The 21,198-nt window shown below is 43.2% G+C and overlaps 1 protein-coding gene across 2 annotated transcripts in view; it reads left to right on the plus strand.

Moving 5' to 3' along the window:
* Window positions 1-21,198, plus strand: part of TTLL12 (tubulin tyrosine ligase like 12) — a 66,795-nt gene that overhangs the window by 22,458 nt on the left and 23,139 nt on the right. For both annotated transcript variants that reach the window (XM_073316866.2, XM_073316858.2), the window contains exons 3-6: window positions 12,871-13,069; window positions 14,109-14,268; window positions 15,012-15,145; window positions 18,493-18,569. In XM_073316866.2, coding sequence (XP_073172967.1) covers window positions 12,871-13,069; window positions 14,109-14,268; window positions 15,012-15,145; window positions 18,493-18,569 — 570 coding nt within the window. The remainder of the gene's footprint in view (window positions 1-12,870; window positions 13,070-14,108; window positions 14,269-15,011; window positions 15,146-18,492; window positions 18,570-21,198) is intronic.

The raw sequence follows: 21,198 nt of genomic DNA on the forward strand, positions 1-21,198 counted from the left end.
CCACCGCCACATTCATTAACTGCGTTACTCCATGCACCGTAATGGGGACCCGCACCGTGGGGTACGATTTTACATCTCTGTGGATGCACTGAATCCGTACTTCCCCGACGGTCCGCTGGGGGTCCGAGAAGAGCGCCTGGCGGACAAGGGTCTACCCACAGCCCGAATTGACTAGACCCACCACGGGGACCCCGGCGACTTCCATGGGAGCTGTCAGTTTGGCCACAGAGGGCAGACGGGCCCTTCGCTCCCCGGCGCACACCAGGCCAAAGTTGCAGTCCATTGCCGGACAGCCCCGTTGCAGATGCCCATACTCGCCACATCGGAAACAAGTTCCTACTTCTGGGCACGCCGGCCGCGTGGGGGCACCAGTGGGGCCACAGAGTGGGCTGGGGCTTGGTGGTCGGGTTAAGCGTCCAGGGCCGGAGAGTGGTGTTGACTCGGGCCGTCAGGAAAACTCGGCCCTGCCGCCTTCTGGTCGTCGGGTATGGTGGGGTGCATTGGTTTGGGAGGTGGGCCCCCTCCGTTCAAGTTTCTGTGCATTGGGTCCAGGGTTTGCGGGGCGGGTGGCTGGTCCTATCGGGGCCTCAGCCTCGAGAAAGTCCTCCATACGCGCGACAGCTGAGCTCATACTTTGTGGCCGGTGCCTTAACACCCAAGCCCTCCCCTGGGGTGGGAGGATGTGCACGAATTGCTCGAGGATGACCTGTTCTGTCACCTCAGCTGCGGTTCGACGCTCAGGTTGGAGCCATCAGGTACCCGCGTCCTTCAGTTCCTGGGCCACCGCCCGGGGTCTGGCGCCCAGTGGGTAGACCTTTTCCCGAAACAGTCGCCAAAAGGTTTCCGGGGTAATGTCGAAGGCATCCAAGATAGCCGCTTTCACACAAGCATAAATGCGGTCCTTATCATCTGGGAGCCCACGATAAGCCTTCTGGGCTAGCCCTGTCAGATATGGGGCGAGGAGTGTCGCCCATTGGTCAGGCGCCCAACCAGCCACTGAGGCCACCCGCTCGAAGATCACTAGGTAGGCTTCTGGGTCATCCTCGGGCCCCATCTTGGCCAGACGGCTCGGTGGGACGGGAGGGGTCGGGGTGGCTGCCCGCTCTGGTTGAGCGCCACCATGGCCCGACCACAGGGTTGCAAGCTGCTGGAAGCACTGGGTTTATTGTTCCTGGTGCTGGGCCCCCAGGGTTTGGAGCAACTGCTGCTGGTGGGTGCCCAGCTGTTGCACGAGTTGGTGCTGTTGCTGGCTCTCAGTCAGGAACTTGATGATAAGCCTTTCCATCTCCATCTTTCCAATAGGGGAGCTTCAGAGGCGCCCTCGGACTCACCCCTTTCAGCAGGGGTTGGGATCGCCTGCCCGCATTCTCCACCACTTGTGACAGGCGTCAGTCGGTCCTCCGAGCCCCTAGGGGCGCTGGAGAGCAGTGGTCTCCATGGCAGGCCTCGGCCCCACCTCCCAGGCGTTGGGGAATTAGCGGGAAGGTGTGCCGGCCGGAGTCAGTAGCGCATCCCTCAGGCAGGGGAGCGCCGGGTAGGGGAACGCAGGCCCACCCAACTCGACTGCATTCCAGCCCAGGGCCCTGACAGTGGTGGGAGGCGAAGGTCCCACCACTGGGTCAGCAGGGCAATCCGCACCCGCTGACCAAACACACCCACCCCCCAGTGTAGTTGGGCCCCTGGGCTACTTCCTACCCGTTATCTCTCAGGCAGGTCGCTCCGGTCCCTCCATCTTCTCCGGGTAATCCACTGCGGGCAGCTCCGGCTCCTCCGGGTATTCCGCTGCGGGCCACCCCCGCTCCCCCTCGGTATTGGACTCACGCTGGCCCGGGCTGCAGTCAAGCCCCTCCAGGTCCTCTGGGTATTCAGCGGCCGGCAGCCCTGGTTGCCACACGCCTTCCCCCCCGGTCAGGCTCCTCCTTGCCTAGGGCTTCGCCTGGGTCAGCAGTAGGATCGCAAGGGAGCAGCCTGTGTCTGTCTCCCTCCCTGGTGCTCTCCTCACTGGGCAGAGGGCCCCGCCCTTTGTACTTCCTGTCCCACCCTTCCCCTTCCGAGGATTGGCGGAAACTTGGCCTGGCCCTGCCCACTCAGGCTCAGAGGGTGGCTCTTTCCCCTCTGGTTCGGAGGGGAGCCACCGCGGCTCCCTACAACTTGGTATCACTGAAACCTATGACTTCTTGTTTAATAAGCTTGTCTAACTTTTAATATACACTAATTCAGTACTGTGATTGAAATAAATGTTTGTCAACCCCCAATTAAATTAATGAGCTGAAATATATTGAGTCTTTAAAGGAGCAACAAACTTCATATCTTCTGGGAATGTGCAGTGATGGGGCTATGCATAGCAGAGACACATCTCTATGGAGCTCAGGGGCTGGAATTCAGTGACTGTTACTGTGAACCTAGGAAAGGTTAAGACTGGTAGAGTCTGGAGGAATTTTCTAGTGAGGAAGACTGGTGTGGGAGGGAGGTGACACACAGCTCACTCTTGCTGAGGCAGCGAGGTAGCACTGTGTCCCAAAGCTCTGGGTGTTACAGGTTGCAAGGATCACTGTTGTCTCTCTTTAGAATGTAGGAGGGCATGATCAGAAATCAGAATTTACGAACTGGGGAGCAGAGACTACTGGATAGCTAGTGGGTAGTCTCTGTTCTGTTATGAATAGCAGACAGTTGTCCATGATTAGTTACAGTTGTCTTCACAGCAGTTTCATCATTAGAGCCCTGCAAATCCACGGATATCCATTTTATATCTGTGGATAGCTGCAAATGTGGATATCTGTGGGCCATTTTTGCAGCTCGTGGATTGAATATGGATGCAAATTTTGTATGGCGCAGGTCTCTAAATATAGGATCTCAAAGGCTATATTTCCCCCATGCTGACTTACGCTGCAGAAGCAGCAGCCTTCCTCTCCAATGGACCTGATAGGGCAATGAAGTCTAGAGAGGTTTCCTAAATTGCTTGGCTGCTTAAAACGCCTAGATAGGAGCATGGGGGCTTTTGCTGCCTGTCTTGAGCTATCACCTCCCCTTTCCCTAGATAGGGAGGGGAAGAGGGAATGTAGGATCTCTAAGGTGGGGAAGCAGCCTAAACTTGCCAAGGCAGCCCCCCAGCAAAGCATATATTTAATTCTGTTGCCTGTTTATTTCTTTACGCCCTGTTGCTTGTTTGGGGGCTTTGGAGGGGGGAAGCTTCTGCTTTAGCAAGCCTATATTGGCTTCTTTGTGTATGTAATTGCCCATTCATTTAAATGAAGTAGCCTGTAGCTTTGTCATTGAAGTGTGTGGCTTGTTTTTGTCTTGGTGATTGGCAGTGGGCAGTGCCTCCAAAATGAGATTGGCTTGGTTTGGGCTTGCTATGAAAAGGCAGTGCAGTAGTTGTAGACCTGGGAGCATATGTGCTTCACACAACTGCTTCCTGCCTTTTTAGATCTCTAGTTCCAGAAGAGGTGGAAGTACAGCCAGTGTGGCGTAATGAGAGGTTTGTATCTCAACAAAGCTCTGCAACTGGGAACATACAACCTAGAAACCCAAACTGGACAGTCTCTACGTAAAAGAATAAATGGACACAAATCAGACGTCAAGAATTATAACATTCAAAAACCATTCAATCTCTCTGGTCACTCAATTACAGACCTAAAAGTGGCAATTTCAACAAAAAAACCTTCAGAAACAGACTCCAACGAGAGACTGCTGAATTGGAATTAATTTGCAAACTGGACACCATTAACTTAAGCTTGAATAAAGTCTGGGAGTGGATGTGTCATTACACAAAGTAAAACTATTTCCCCATGTTTATTTTTCCCCTTACTGTTCCTCAGACGTTCTTGTCAATTGCTGGAAATGGTCCACCTTGATTATCACGACAAAAGTTTTTTTTGTTTTTTTTTTCTCTCCTCCTGGTAATAGCTCACCTTACCTGATCACTCTCGTTACAGTGTGTATGGTAACACCCATTATTTCATGTTCTCTGTGTATATAAAATCTCCCCACTGGATTTTCCATTGCATGGATCCAGTGAAGTGAGCTGTAGCTCATGGAAGCTTATGCTCAAATAAATTTGTTAGTCTCGAAGGTGCCACAAGTACTCCTTGTCTTGTTGCGGATACAGACTTTCATGGCTGCTACTCTGAAACCTGTCCTTATGCAAGGCACTGAATTTAGCCTTATGGAGTGGAAATCCATGAACTTAATGGAAAAAACTCACAGATACAGACAGACATCATCTTCCTTTCCAAATGCAAACAGGTGGACATCATACCAAAAGGACTGAAGGTAAAAAATCCATTACAATCTACAAACCACACAGACTGTGCTGACAGATTGTGCCACACGCACTCAAAGAAACTGCGGAACCGCCTGATCAACATCCTCTACAGCAAATGGGAAAAATTAAGAATGAGCTCTCAAAACTGGATATTCTCCTTTAAAAAAAAAAAAAAACAAAAAAAACCCAACCCTCCGCACAAACTTTCTCGTGGCTGGACTTTACAAAAACTAGACAAGCCATTTACAACACACGCTTTGCTTCCCTGCAAAAGAAAAAGGACACTAAACTACAACATGCCACAAGGGGCCACAACAGTGGTTCCCTTAACCCACCCAGCAATATTGTTAATCTATCCAGCTATACTTTTAGGACAGACGCTTCTGCTGGGCTATCTCAGGGCCTCACCTTCTGCCCTTCCACCCCCACAAACATGATACAGTTCTGGGGTGACCTAGAATCCTATTTTCAACATCTCCGACTCAAAGAATATTTCCAACACACCTCTGAACAACATACTAATCCACAGAGACCTTCCTACCAACACTACAAAAAGAAGGATTCTGGGTGGACTCCTCCTGAAGGTCAAAACAACAGACTGGACTTCTACATAGAGTGCTTCTGCCGACATGTACGGGCTGAAATTGTGGAAAAGCAGCATCACTTGCCCCATAACCTCAGCCGTGCAGAACACAATGTCACCCGCAGCCTCAGAAACAACTCTGACGACATAATCAAAAAGGCTGACAAAGGAGGTGCTGTCGTCATCATGAATAGGTCGGAATATGAACAAGAGCCTGCTAGGCAGCTCTCCAACACCACGTTCTACAAGCCATTACTCTCTGATCGCACTGAGGGTTACCAAAAGAAACTACACCATCTGCTCAAGCAACTCCCTGAAAAAGTACAAGAACAAATCTGCACAGACACACCCCTAGAACCCAAGCAGGGCTATTCTGCCTGCTAACCAAGATCCGTAAATCTGGAAATCCTGGATGCCCCATCATCTCAGGTATTGGCATACTGACAGCAGGATTGTCTGGCTATGTAGACTCCCTCCTCAGGCCCTACGCTACCAGCACTCCTAGCTGTCTTCGAGACACCACTGACTTCCTGAGGAAACTACAATCCATCGGTGATCTTCCTGAAAACACCATCCTAGCCACTATGGATGTAGAAGCCCTCTATACCAACATTCCACATAAAGATGGACTACAAGCCATCAGGAACAGTATCCCCAATAATGTCACAGCAAACCTCATGGCTGACCTTTGTGACTTCATCCTCACCCATAACTATTTCACATTTGGGGACAATGTATACCTTCAAATCAGCGGCACTGCTATGGGTACCCGCATGGCCCCACAGTATGCCAACAATTTTATGGCGGACTTAGAACAACGCTTCCTCAGCTCTCATCCCCTAATGCCCCTACTCTACTTGCGCTACATTGATGACATCTTCGTCATCTGGACCCATGGAAAAGAAGCCCTTGAGGAATTCCACCCTCATTTCAACAACTTCCATCCCACCATCAACCTCAGCCTGGACCAATCCACACAAGAGATCCACTTCCTGGACACTACAGTGCTAATAAGCAATGGTCATATAAACACCACCCTATACCGGAAACCTTCTGACCACTATGCCTACCTACATGCCTCCCAGCTTTCATCCAGACCACACCACACAATCCATTGTCTACAGCCAAGCTCTACAATACAACCACATTTGCTCCAACCCCTCAGACAGAGACAAACACCTACAAGATCTCTATCAAGCGTTCTTACAACTACAATACCCACCTGCTGAAGTGAAGAAACAGATTGACAGAGCCAGAGGAGTACCCAGAAGTTACCTGCTACAGGACAGACCCAACAAAGAAAACAACAGAACACCACTAGCCATCACCTTCAGCCCCCAACTAAAACCTCTCCAACGCATCATCCAGGATCTACAACCTATCCTGAAGGATGACCCATTACTCTCACAGATCTTGGGAGACAGGCCAGTCCTTGCTTACAGACAGCTGCTCCCCAACCTGAAGCAAATTCTCACCAGCAACCACACACCACACAACAGAACCACTAACCCAGGTACCTATTCTTGCAACAATTAACTTAAGCTTGAATAAAGACTGGGAGTGGATGGGTCATTACACAAAGTAAAATTACTTCCCCATGTTTATTCGCACACACCCCCACCCCACTGTTCCTCACATGTTCTTGTCAACTGCTGGAAATGGCCCATCTTGATTATCACTGCAAAAGGTTTTTTCTCTCCTGCTGGTAATAGCTCACATTACCTGATCACTCTCATTACAGTGTGTATGGTAACACCCATTGTTTCATGTTCTCTGTGTATATAAAATCTACCCATTGTATTTTCCACTGCATGCATCCAATGAAGTGAGCTGTAGATCACAAAAGCTTGTGCTCAAATTTGTTAGTCTCTAAGGTTCCACAAGTACTCCTTTTTTTCTTTTTGCAGATACAGACTAACACGACTGCTACTCTGAAACCATTTAATGCAGCATCTACTCCATCACTTCTGCCTAAGGGAAACGAAATCCACTGATGAGAGATCTCCGTAGTACAAGAGAGATTCAGGGCTAAGTTTTTAGTCCTCACGCTTATGCAAATTGTCCTATGCATCGGTGAAGGCCTAATTTGAGCAAGAGCTGACTCTTGAGTTGACAGGATAGGCTCCTTTAATGATGCTTACGGGGTGCACAGCAGAATAAGTAGCAAGAGGCACAGAAAGCTTATATGACTGCATGAGGCACCTTTGTACAGTAACTCCTCACTTAAAGTCGTCCCAGTTAACGTTGTGTCATTGTTACATTGCTGATTGTCAAGGTTCCTTTCCCACTCTGAACTTTCGGGTACAGATGTGGGGACCTGAATGAAAGACCCCCTAGGCTTATTCTTACCAGCTTAGGTTAAAACCTTCCCCAGGGTACGAACTTTGCCTTGTCCTTGAACCGTATGCTGCTACCACCAAGCGTTTTAAACAAAGCATAGAGAAAGAGCCCACTTGGAGACTTCTTCCCACAAAATATCCCCCCAAGCCCTATGCCCCCTTTCCTAGGGAAGGCTTGATGATAATCCTCACCAATTGGTACAGGTGAACAGAGACCCAAGCCCTTAGATCTTAAGAACAATGAAAAATCAATCAGGTTCTTTTAAAAGAAGAATTTTAATTAAAGAAAAGGTAAAAGAATCACTTCTGTAAAATCAGGATGGTAAATACCTTACAGGGTAATCAGATTCAAAACAGAGAGAATCCCTCTAGGCAAAACCTTAAGTTACAAAAACAGGAATATACATTCCAACCAGCACAGCTTATTTTACCAGCCATTAAACAAAAGGAAATCAATCGCATTTCTAGCTAGATTACTTACTAACTTAACAGGAGTTGTGAGGCTGCATTCCTGATCTGTTCCTGGCAAAAGCATCACAGGGACACAGACCCTTTGTTCCCCCCCTCCAGATTTGCAAGTATCTTGTCCTCTTATTGGTCATTTGGGTCAGGTGCCAGCGAGGTTATCTTAGCTTCTTAACCCTTTACAGGTGAAAGGGTTTTGCCTCTAGCCAGGAGGGATTTTATAGCACTGTATACAGAAAGGTGGTTACCCTGCCCTTTATATTTGACACTGATCAATGAGGGAACATGCTCATTTAAAGTTGCGCAATGCTCCCTTATAACGTCGTTTGGCAGCCGCCTGCTTTGTCCACTGCTTGCAGAAAGAGCAGCCCATTGCAGCTAGTTGGTGAGGGCTTGGAACCAGGGTGGACCAGCAGCCCCCCTAGTAGTTCCCCGCTCCCCTAAGTTCCCTGTGCGGCAGCCGCCCAGCAGGCTACCAATTGCCGGCAGTTCAGCTGTCCCTCCCCCCACTGCCATGTGCTGCTCCTGCCTTCTGCCTTGGAGTTGCTCCCGGGAGCCTCTTGCTTGCTGTGAGTGGGGGGGGCTAATGTCAGGGTGTCTCCCTGCTCCTGCACCCCGCTTACCCCATCTTCCATCGAGCGGGGGGACACAAGACAGGGCTCGGACGGAGGGAGCTTCCTGTCAGCAGCTACCGTTTCAGCTTGCTAATTAACTTAAAAAGGTAATGTACTTAAGAGTGGCGTCAACGTACTTAAAGGAGCAATGCACATCTCTCTCTCTCTCTTTCTCACACACACACAGGGGGTGTGTCTCTGTCTGCCATGCTGTCTCCCCTCCCTCCATTCCTGCTGCCTTGTAGAGTGTGAGGCTACATTAACAACAATGGGTTAACCCTTGGGGGTTCAGCCAATTGCTAGTTCATCATTTAGCAATAAGGCGTCCCCTACGATGTATCCCATCCTCTGACTTCACCACCTCAGTCAAGCTTCACAATCATCATCGCTGTGTACCAGTATTAAATTGTTTGTTTAAAACTTATACTCTGTGTGTGTGTAATAAAATATAGTCTTTTGTCTGGTGAAAAAAATTTCCCTGGAACCTAACCCTCCCTATTTACATTAATTCTTATGGGGAAATTGGATTCGCTTAACTTCGTTTCACTTAAAGTTGCATTTTTCAGGAACATAACTACAACGTTATGCGAGGAGTTACTGTACTATATATACTACCTTACCTCCACAGTATTCTGTATCTTATGCAATTCACATAATTGTATGCTGCACTCTGTACCATGCACTCTATGGCTTGTAACATGCAATTTGCACCCTATGTACCCCATTTATTCAGATTCAGCTAATACTGGTGAAAGTTCACTTTTCTTTTCTTTTATCTTTTTTTTTTTTTTTTAATCATGTTGTCGGTTCGTCAGCTCAAATTGAAATTGTCACTGTTGCATCACCCCTCTGCACTTCCTTGCCAGTTGCCATCAGAAAAGTTTCCACATTCTGTATTTGAAAAGCCAGTGGTCAATGGAGAAAGAAATTGGAAAGAAATAAATTAAGTGCTGGTGCATAGAGTTGGAAGGGAAATGAGAGGCAAATCATCAATTTGGCATGCATTCAGATGCCATTTTAATGAAAAGGGAGATACTATGTCTGTATGTGTTGCATGTGTCACGCAAAATAATTTGTACTTTTTAGTAGCCATAAAACCAGTACTTCAAAATTATTTAAACATAACCTGATTCTGGTCTACATTATTTATTATTTAAACATAAATAATGTAGACCATTCAACATAAATGTAGACCAGCATCAGGATCCAGTTTGCTGAAGATATTTACCAAGCAATGTGTCATTATCACATGAAGACAAGTGTGACTCAGGAATTATTGAAGTGTGTAGCAACAGATGTAAGACCTTTCGAGGTAGTCCGTGGCAAGGGCTTCCTTGCATATTCTCAGTGTTTGATTAACGTGGGTGCCAGATATGGTCAGATGGATGCATGTGCACATACCATAATGTTAGCCCTGCATGCTGCACTTGTGGCATAAGAAAAAAGAAAACAAATCTGAAGCTGGAGCTGAAAAACATGCTTGGCACAGTGAGTGGAGGAGGTTACCCTCGATCTGTGGATGATTACAGAAAGGTTGCATATTTGGGAGTAACTGTTTGTTACGTACAGTCACAACATGGTGGAGCGGGTGCTTTGTGTGACTCGGTTTGAGAGCAGGAAACCAAAAACTGCAGAGAACATTCAATCTGCTGTTTCTTGGGCACTCAGAAGATTTATTTTTTATATATACACAGCAGTACCAACCCGATGGTTTTCGTTATGGCCCGGGGAGCGAACATGGTTGCAGCCGTCGAGTCCTATGTGCAAATTAGCTGCTCAGTGCACATTATAAATACCATACTTGAGCAACAGAAAGAGGAAGCAGTGACCAAACTGATCCACACATGCTGAAATCGCGTTACTTCAGGAGATCTGCACTTCAAAGCAGACTGTAGAAGTCTCCAAAAGGAGATATAGCAACACAATGGAACAGCAAACTACTCCTGGAGGAGATAATTGCGGTGCAGTGGAACAGCATCTATGAAATTCTGACAGAAAAGGGGGATACTCAGCTCATTGATAGCATTGACCACAAGACCTTAAGCACCTTAATAGAGTTCCTTCAGCCCTTCAAGGAACCATCGGATATGCTAGAGCAGTCATCACAGCCCAGTCTCCACATGGTGCCCATTTGGTACAAAAGGCCAAAAACTCATCTCCATTTTTCCACCACTGATGTAGATAGTCTGTCAACCCAAACCCAGCCTTGCAATGTCTCATGGAAATGGAGCCTGTGCACAGAGTAGTGGTTTTTCTGCACCCATAAATGAAGGGGATGAAAGTTTTCACTGAAGAGGAGAGACAGGAAGTTTATCAAGAGACCAAGAAGAATGTCTCATTGCAGCAGAGAAATATTCCTGCAATTAATCTTATTCTGCTTTCATCAGCTACACAGAGGCCATCACCAAAGGAAACGAAATAGTCACATACAGAGTTTTGAGGATTTGGATAGCGATTTGTGGAAGTGACAATGAGCAAGTGTCAGTGTATCCCCCGAAGCTGACCAAGAATGGAGATGTACAACTGCTGGATTGGTGGAGACAACACAAGCACAACTTTCCCCTTCTCAGCCGAGTTGCATGGTTTCGTGTGTTCTATCCCAGCACCCAGTGCACCCTCCCAGAGAGCCTTCTCAGTACCTGGGCACACAATTAATGAGAATCACACTTCACTTAAGCCAGAAACTCTGGATGATTTAATGTTTTTACACAGTAACGTTTCAAAGAAAATCACCTGTCCCAAGGAAGACCTCTAAAATGAAGTCCCGCAATTCAGGGCAAGTAGATAATTAAGCACTGCAGGGCTTGTAATGAAAAAGGTGAGCCCTGCACAAATTAAGCATTGTCTGGGCAGCCGGAGAGCACCTTCACCGCAGTCCTGCACCCATGTAAGGACACTGACCTGGAGTCAGGGAACACCTGCCGTTGTTGTTCCTCTAAAGTTAGTATTTATAAATAGTATTTATAAATTCTAACACTGGCTCAAGCAGGCAGACGCATAGTGAAGGAAGGTACTAAAAGTCCATCACATTTATAAATTTACTCAGACATCTAAATTCTGATATTCAAACCCCCCAGCTATTATAGTCTTGTGCTTCTCTTGAGTGTAAACTACCAACTTGTTGAACTGTGTGTGACTGGATTGGGACCAGAACGTTCACACATTTGTGACCTAATCAGAGTTTTGAAACTACGTTTCCAAGGGTGAGATATTAAAGTGCCGCCTCTAACCTCTCTCTTTTTCTTTTAATTTAAAAGCTAGAGCTTTTTGTTTTTCAGGGAACATGAGACATAGAAGCCAATAATGTGCATTATATGTGAGAGTTAAATGTTTGGTTTGGTTTTCCTCAAGAATCTCTTTACTTAGTAGAACTCTGAAAGGAATCAAACCAGATCAGTGTGAGAGAGAGTGTTCTAACCAAAGGCACGTAAATATTTCCCATTTTAAAACAAGTCATTCTACTAATCCTTTGTGATGAACTTCCTGCAATCCAAAAGAGGGCACTGATGGTCAGGTGATGCCACGTTGTTTCTGAGGTGTTAGAGCAAGACTTTCAAAGCAATCAATGAGATATGGACACCTAATTTACTTGAACACTAGTGGGAATTTGATGTTCATGACTCTTGAGCGGCTTATAAAAATAGACTGAGATTTCTAGTAAGTGGGATTGAGTTGTGCTCCTGTATTTCTCTCTTTTTGTAGTGTCTGAGGTTGTTTGAGCAACGTGCTCTTACTCAGTAGTTCCATAATCAGTCAATCAAATACGTTTATTAAATAATGTGTTCCAATTGTGGGCATAGGCTTGGGAGAATTCAATTTTTTTAAAATAATTTTGAATGATATCAGTGTTTATTTTTAAGCATTTTTGTTCTATTTTTAGTGACTGAAATTTTCACAGTAATGGGACATTGTGGTGTGTTCCGGACAGTAGGGGGTCAGCCAATATTTAATAACATTAGACACTGGGACTCAAAGTTGAAGGTTTATAGCCGTTAAAACACAGATGGTCAGTATCACATGTCAACATATACAAAATAAATATCCTTAAATCAAACTAAGTTCTTCAGCAACATTTTTCTTTCTTTGCTTTTCTGTACATTTCAGTTATTCTAGATGAAAATTTTTTATGTTGGTTTGTGTGTATATGGTGAAATTGACATTTACCAATAAAAATCTAATCCTGTCAAACCTAATATGTAACACTTTCCTTTTTCAAACATGAATTACTCTTCACAGGCTCGTTGGAAGGTGAGCACTGCTCGCTCCATTTTATAGACTGGGGGAGAGCGGGCAGGCAGGTTGGTGTATCAGAGGCCTCAGAGGAAATCCAGGATTGTAAACTGAGTTTCTCTTTCTGTACTTGAACTTTCAACCATACCTTTTATGGAAATCATAGTTACTGTAAGTACACTTAGTGCAGCCGAGGGAATACTAGGAAGATAATCCTACTTCTAGTGATGCAAAAAAACTCATTTTGGTGAAGAAATAACTTGGCTGTTAGGCTGTGCTTTCTTGCAGAAGGCTTTTCTCAACAAATGCATCTTGTTTTGTATGTGTGTAGACAAGAAGCTTATTGTTGTAACATTACTAAAATTCTATCCTTAGCATTTTCCTTATCGACCATGCCTGGACATACCGTGTTGAACATGCCCGCCAGCAGCTGTTGCACGTTCCCGGTCTGCTTCACAGAATGGCAAACCTCATGGGAATAGACTTTCATGGAGAGGTCGCGGATGAGGGAGCTATTGAGCAGGTGTTGCAAGAAATGTGGAAATACAACCAGACATACCAGCTGTCTCAAGGGGTAAGTGACTCCTCTAATCAAGAATATTGAACTGCTCTGCTGGATCCTGTATTTAATCATACCCATACATGGATAACTAATACAGATGTCTCTCTCCAATATAAAAACACTCCTTTTTGAGCCATTTAAGAATGGACTGCTGCTCAGAAGAGGGATAGCAAGTGCCTTGCAATTGTAAAAAGCAGTGACAAGCTGCCAACATTTTAACAAAGGGGTACCCATAAAGGTTTCCCTCTTAAACTATGACAAGTTTCATGTAACAAGGAGGCGCATTCAGCAAAGAAGAGGAGTTAGAAGAATGAGAAATCTGTTGGCTGTTTTTCCTTTCTTAAACATTTTCCTTTAATTTATAAGAGAATAAACTCTCTATTATAACAAAATAAGGCAACATACAGTTAAGCAAGCAAACTTGCGTTAAGTGCGTTTGTTAGCAGTCAGTAATCATACATTGTTTGTTTGTAAACTACAATGTGTGTAGGTGTTCTGATAGATACTGTGATGAAGTATGCTGACAAACAAAGCTGTGAAAGGGAATATTAGGATAACTCACTTCTTTAAGTGTTGTGTTTTTTGTTGTTTTTTTTTTAAACTTACTCTTCTGGGATGCAGGGTGGCCTAGAGGATAGAGCAGGGGACTGGAACTCGGGAGATCTGGGTTTTATTCTTGGTTGGGCCACTGGCCTGCTGGGTGACCTTGTGCAAGTCTTTTGACCTCTCTGTGCCTCAGTTTCTCCATCTGTAAAATGGGGATCATGATACTGACCTCCTTTTGTAAAGCACTTCAAGATCAACTGATGAAAGGCACTATATGAGAGCTAGGTATTATTATTACTATTCTACACTTTCTGCTAATCCAGAATTGTCTTAACTTTCATACTATCATCAGTTCTTTCTTCACTGGAAAATTGTTAAATCTTGGTCAGTTGAAACAGAGCACAGTAGTATGGCTTTAGCGTGAGCCCCTAACCCCTTCTTTCTTGCGGCATTCTTTTAATAGCATGATGTGTAAGGGGTGTCTTTCTTCCCCGCTCCCTCCCAGACTGCAGAAGAGAAGGTTCCTGTCTGGTATATTATGGATGAATTTGGATCCCGAATTCAGCATTCAGATGAGCCTACCTTTGCAACAGCACCTTTGTTTTACATTCCTCAGCAAATTGCTTACACTGTTCTCTGGCCATTAAGGGATCTTGAAACTGGTGGTAAGTGTCTGTACATCAAGTAAGTTATCTGTTTTTATCCAAAGTTTGGAACTCAGCTGAATTTACATACCAAACCAATTCTAGCTTACCACAATTCTGGTATAAACTTAAACCACCCCCACCCTCCCAACATCCTGTGTGTCTTTTAAAACACTAATACCTCTACCTTTTCAATGGAAAACCATATGATAGATATAACTTCTCACTCGCTTCATGACTCGCATTAAAGAGGATGCGGAGGCCCTCCTCTGCCCAGGAAGAATGTTGTTGTTGTTAGAAAGAATTGGAGAGTTTCTCTTCGTTGTCCATCTGAACTGCTTTTGTTAGACAGCAGTGGATACAAAAATTACACAAACTACATTACAGGGACATTGTGTGCTTTACTTCGCAGCTTAAATAAAGTAAGGAAATGACAGATTTAAAACTGCTCATGTAGCCTTAATTTGGTGCCCGTCATCTGTCCTGTGCACTGAATGAGGCAGAGCTCCTGGGGGGGGGAAATTAAGATTTGAACATATAGCTAACACTATCAGAATGCATACATAGGGAGCAGCCTAAGTAACTTTTTAAATTACACATTTTAACAAACTACATTTTTTTTTTAATCATTGCAGTTGTCACATAATTTATGGTTTAATTAGGTCATTTGCGTGAACGTGGTATGGGAAGATTGTTGTTGGAAAATGACTAGCAACCCTACAATTACTTTTATATCCCATTTCCCCCCCTCCCACCCCCGGTAGAGGAAGTGACTCGTGACTATGCCTATGGGGAAACTGATCGCTTAATCCGGAAGTGTATGTTGTTGCCGTGGGCGCCTACTGAGGTATTGGATGTTAACTATTCTACCCCAGAGCCATCAGAAGATCACTACCAGGTATAATTGTAATGAATCTTTGCTTTTAGGGTCTCTTTTATTAGGACGATAGCTTAAAACCTGGAATTGCTTTGGTTTTGTTTCTCTTCCTGACTGCAATATGAAGTATTAAGATTTCATAATCTAAAATATTGCCTTATATAAATTTTAAATCCTATATAAGACAAAGGAGATGTAGTGAAGCCAGAAATAAAAATATATAGCAGTTCTAAAACTAAAACATTAGTGACTTGCCACATCTTGCAGTTCCCTTTGCTATCTCCCATCCAAACAGAGGCACAGAGTAGTCTAATTCAAAGGCTTCTGACATGCTGTAAACCAAATTATGTGAAATTCATCATGCTAATTCAGCAGTTGGAGAAATTGCTAAATAGGTTCGTCCCGATTGGATTTATTGTTACAGAATATTTGGTCAATCCTGTAATATAGGAAGATTAATTTTTGTATGCAAGGAACAAAATCTTATTTCCAGCCTCATTATTCATTTTATGTTACAGTTCTAAACCAATTAAATACTACAGCAGGGACAACATTTCCAAGATGATGACTCTGCTTTTCAATTATCTTTCCCACAAATACTTCCCTTTTGAGCTTGTGTGCTGTGACAAAGAACTTGGTTATATTGTAAGGGTGTGAGGTGAATGTTCTCTTTTGGCCAATAGGGCTGCAAAAAAATGTGCCAAGACTTTCCAAAACAGGAGCCTAACTTTTATGCATCTGTGGAAACTGTTGATTGGTCATAGGGTGGATTGATTTTAATCATGGTTTAAATCAGCTGTTGGGAAACTTTTGATTGAAATAATTTATTTTAATCATGTTTTGCATTTATACTGCTTTTAAGAAAATAACTTATCCCATTTAAGAGAGGCTGAATCTTATTGGTGAATAACAATTTAAAAATGTTAATTTGCAACTAAACATAACCTTTACACTAAATCTGGTGCTATTTTTTGCTAACCAGGAAAATATGTTATATCTATGTATGTTTATTTAAGCAATTATATAGTTTATCTTTTTACTAGATTAATATTTTACTTTTTCAGGTTCAGTTTGGATGGAAATACTAAATCGATTAAAAATGCACAGAACAGTGTGTGTGTGTTTTGGGTTTGTGGGGTTTTTTTAATTATTAAATTAAATAAAGCTACCTTAAATATGGGGGATACATAATCTCTGTGATAAGGAAAAAGAAAAGTTTATCAAAGTATGTTTTGCATTTAAAACTAATTTATTAAACAAAGGAAGTAATATTGGTAACTAGTGACCAGTCAGAAACCAGATTAGTCTGTTTCCACCCAAACAAATGAAAATACCAAAAATATTCAGTCTCTTATTACATATGTCAGACTTTTTTGAGGGGACAGTATTTGTTTTTGGAGGGCTGTATTTTCTTGGTTTAGAGACTAGGAGCAACATTTCACTTTTAATTTTGATAATGTTTGCTTTTTTGGGCAAATGTGCCTTGAGCTCAGTATAAGGCATTTCTGTGCACAGTTTAATTCGGTTTTATAATGATCAGGTTAAGTTAGAGAAGTAGCATTTCTTGCAGCTGGTTGTCATTTTATCTGTGACAACGCAGTACATCTTTACAAGAGAGATGACCTTTAGATCCCAGTTATTCTCTTTTCCGTCTCATTCTGGTACCCACAAGAGTTGTCATGGGAACAGTTGACCGAAGCACAGGCCGCGTGAGTGCATGTTGCATTTTCATACCAATCATGATGACCATCCTGTACACCAAGATAGGACACCATCCATTTTATGCAGCCAAGCAAAATTTAGAGATGAGTGCAAAATATCTGAAAACCTCCCTGAGCACATTTGCAACTCATATTTTACATAAAAAAATATTTTTACAACTAACTTCACTCACAGTTTCTCCACCTTGAAAATATTTTATTTATAATATGTAACTAACCACTTACAGTTCATTAAACTTTTATGGCATCTTACTTTACTGAGGTTTCCTTCAAATTCTGCTGCATAAATTTACAATAATAATCTGTCCTGTCTTGAATCAGAAGGCCAATTTCCCCTTACATTGATCTGAAAGGCTTTAATATTTTGTATAGGAGTGTCACAGACATGATGCTTCTAACACAGAAGCATGTGGCTGGTGGATCACTAATCATCTCACTGTTACCCACTACTAACAGTACAACAAAGTAAACAAAAAAGCTATAAACTTAAACTGGAATATTATTAACACTGAGTAATTTGATTTCTGTAACAGTATTTTGAAGTATTTTAAAAGCAGAAGATTACAATTTAAAATGCAGACTTCTTTCTCACTGGGCAGTGAAAACGAGAAGTAATTTATATTCCTGCAATCCAGTCTCTTTTGGAGATAGATAGGTAGGGTTCTTGTTTAGGCTTTTTGTTTGCATCTTTTAATTATAAGTAATTGAATCCCCAGCAACAATAATTTTAAGGATTGGAATCCTGTATCTGAACTAGATTTCCTGTCCCAGCAGTGTCCTATGTGGGGACAGCATCAGTGTATAATCTCCATTTTCAAGAGCTGCTGTAACTGTATCCGAAGGAACTAATTCATAGGTGCAACTGCTCCAGTTGCATGAGAGACCCTTTGCTTCTCATCCCAGATATCCCACACAGTTCCTTTGATGCAGGTTGCTGCAATGAATGGAGTGTGGCAATTTGTATTTTACAGTCAAATATGCCAATGACGTCATGGATGGGGTTTTCCAAAGCACTCCGTGTTAGTCTACCACTAATGCCTTTGAAGTCAGTGATAAAATTCCCATTTATTTTAATAGGAGCAGAGTTAGGTCAACACAGCCTTCTGATATTCTGGCTGCCTCCCCAGTTTACAGTACATTAAACCATCATTTATGCAGTTAAGCTATACCTTGGCTGTCTTTTTAAAAAAAAAAATCAATTTTTCTCAAACTCCCTTAGGACTCTAATTTATCTTTTGCTAAAAGACAATGTAATTGGCCAAGTGTGCAAGGGAACTTCTATCTAACCTGATGCTAATTTTTTATTTTTTTATTTATTTAAATATAGGAGTGGAGAAAGGAGGAAGGATGAACTCTGAAGTGTTTGTGCTTCAGGGAAACTTCTATATGCCAACACTAATAAAACACCCAAGCACTGTTTTCCGTCCCATTGAATTTTTTACCTCTTGCATTTTTGTTTATTTGTAATTTATTTCTTTTTCACAGCTTCTCTGTTTCCATGCACTTTTTAAAAAAAAAAAAAAATCAATTCAATTTTGGCCTAAATTACTGTATATGTTCCTTTAACACGTTAAGATTGTGAGGTTTGATGCAAGTTTTCTCACTCTATTTAACACAAACTTGTTTGTTTTTTCTTTTGTTTTTTAGGCTATTTTAAACAAAAACAAGGAGAAACTGCCTGTGGCTATAAATCCACCAGTTTATGACAAGAATAAAATTTTCAAGTATGTATCTACAAACAAAATGCCTTTAAAATGCTTCCTGACCAGGACAGGTGCAATGTATACAACCTGAATAGGAGGCTTATCCTTTCCGGAAGGTTGGCATAGGTGCTGGGGGTGCTGCCACAACCCCTGGCTTGAAGTGGTTTCCATCACGTACCGGGTTTACAGTTTGGTTCAGTGGCTCTCAGCACCCCCACTATACAGATTGTTCCAGCACCCCTGCACAGGTGACATTATATACAGCTACGTGCTTGATCCACGCTTGGGATTCTGACTGCAGGACTTTCTAGTTCCTTGGTTGGAATCTGTCTAGGAGCAATGGATATTGCCACCTTTATAATTTTTACTCTGAGTTTTAGATTCTTGAAGAGATGCCACCTTCAGGATGAAGGGAATTTAGCACAACATGTTGGTGCTGGGGATCTCTATATTTTATTTATTTTAACTAGTGAATTGAATGTCCATGGGGAAAATGTTAAGTCTTCAGTCTATTCACAGAGCAAGTACAGCAGCAGTGGTACAAGTTTCCCCGTGCTGTCTCACTGGATTAGACCATGCACATTCCATTTCTGATCTCTTCAGTTGCCCCTGTTACCAAAGTGTCACGTTTAAAGCTGGTCAGTTTTTTTTATATATAATATTTTTTTTTTTTATTTCAACAAAATTTTGGGGAGAATACAGGTATTTCCCCCCCCTCCACCCCTCCCTCCTGCTTTTCCAACTCTCTTTGGGATATATGCCTTTCAGTACAACAGCGGCAGAAATGGCCCTAATCCTTCAGAGGAGGGCTGGAGGAAGGACCTGGTTGTGAAAGGTGGTTTAATAGGGTTTTAGAACAGGGTCAAAAAGTATGGTGGCATTGGGTGCTTGAGGGAATAGCTCTTAGCCATAGCCCCCACTCCAGTATAACGTGTGCTTCTGCAACAGATTTGCCATTAAATTTCTTGTATGATTTCAGTATTTGAGACCAGCCACCCAACCTCAATAGAGTGAAAGGATCTTTTCAGTAAGTTATATAAGCATATCTCTTAATTATGGGCCATACAGTGGGATGCACAAACCTAAAGGACAAACATGGGAATTGTCATCTCTTCAGTTAGAAGCCCAGCCCGTTATTTGGGGGGTTTTGCTATACAGATCCATAGGCTAGCTTTTTTTTTTTTTTTTTTTTTTTTTTTTTGCTGAGGAGAGATGATTATAGAGCGTCTATTTTTCAAGTTGGGCTTCCCCCAGTTGTTCAGTTGTCCAGACACAGTTGAACTCTCATGTTGGAAAACCTGCAGAGGTAAGCAAGAGTTTGTTTCTCAGTGGGATTGCTGCTGCATGTCAGCAAGTGAAAATTAGAGGGGCAGAATATGAAGTATAGCAAGGATACGGACAACAATAACATTGCTCTGTATACCAGCTGTCTTTTCGCTACTAGAACTTCCATACACCGCCTCTCTTTCCCCATGGTAAATGTTAGTTAAATGCCATTCACAGCAGGAATCCAAAGCCTTGCAACATTTGTGGTACTCCCCTTGGTACTTCTCATTCTTAAGGAATATCACCAGTGGTTGTATCTTCTTCCCCCCCCCCCCCCCCCCCACAGTCCTTGGTGTGGTCTCTTCTTGACATTAGATAACATCTAAAATAACTTATAACAATCCATCAAAGGCAGAAAGTCTCTGTTCTACATTTCAATCAATTGTAGGATGCAGCTTATTTCATGGGTGGGATAGGCCTGTTGGCATGACAGGCAGCTACATGGTGTGTATGTGAGAGAACTTTCTCCGCTCTGCGAACTGCTATGTGGGCGCTCTGCTTCATGTTGTTGTGGGCAAGGGAGCCTAAGAAGGAATCAGAATCCATATCTTGTTGAGCCATTGACATTTCTCCCCCACCTCAGTGGCTTTCATACACTGTGGAGTGGGTTTATCTCGGGGCTGGAGAGCCTGCAGGCAGTGGCAGCTCTGTATCCATGTAAGCCCTGATGATTGTTGCTGGGAGGAAAATCGGGTGGGCATGCAAAAGCAGAGGGACGTGCAGAGCCCAAATTTGGAGTTTTACATTCTGTGCCCCTTTTGTACAGGGAGGGGTAAAGTTCATATCCTGAAATCTGTTTCCAATCTGAATTTCTAAAAGGTGAATCATTGTCATCTTGCCTCAAAGTAGAGGTAGGACACAGAGCATGGGGAGGTGACAAATGTACAGAACAAATTCTAAAACCGTAGAACAAAGGAAACACTTAAAGAACAGGTTTCAGAGTAGCAGCCGTGTTATTATGTATTCGCAAAAAGAAAAGGAGTACTTGTGACACCTTAGAGACTAACATTTATTTGAGCATAAGCTTTCGTGAGCTACCACTTGCTTCATCGGATGCATTCAAATAAATTTGTTAGTCTCTAAGGTGCCACAAGTACTTAAAGAACAAATATTTGTAAAGGGGAGGTTAGTGATTACTGTTTTATGTAGCTTGAACTATTTCTACAGGGAAAATTTTATTCATTGGTGATTGTCAATGGTTTTTTATTTGTCAAGACAGTTACAAATTTCAGAAACAATGCTGTTGCGTAAATTTCTGGCACATAAAACACCCTTGTGTTAGGTCTGTTCTTTTTCTCTTTGTCGTAAGATCTTTTTCCAGCAT

The sequence above is a fragment of the Lepidochelys kempii genome, chromosome 1 (genome assembly GCF_965140285.1).
Source record: "Lepidochelys kempii isolate rLepKem1 chromosome 1, rLepKem1.hap1, whole genome shotgun sequence".
Lineage (NCBI taxonomy): Eukaryota > Metazoa > Chordata > Testudines > Cheloniidae > Lepidochelys > Lepidochelys kempii.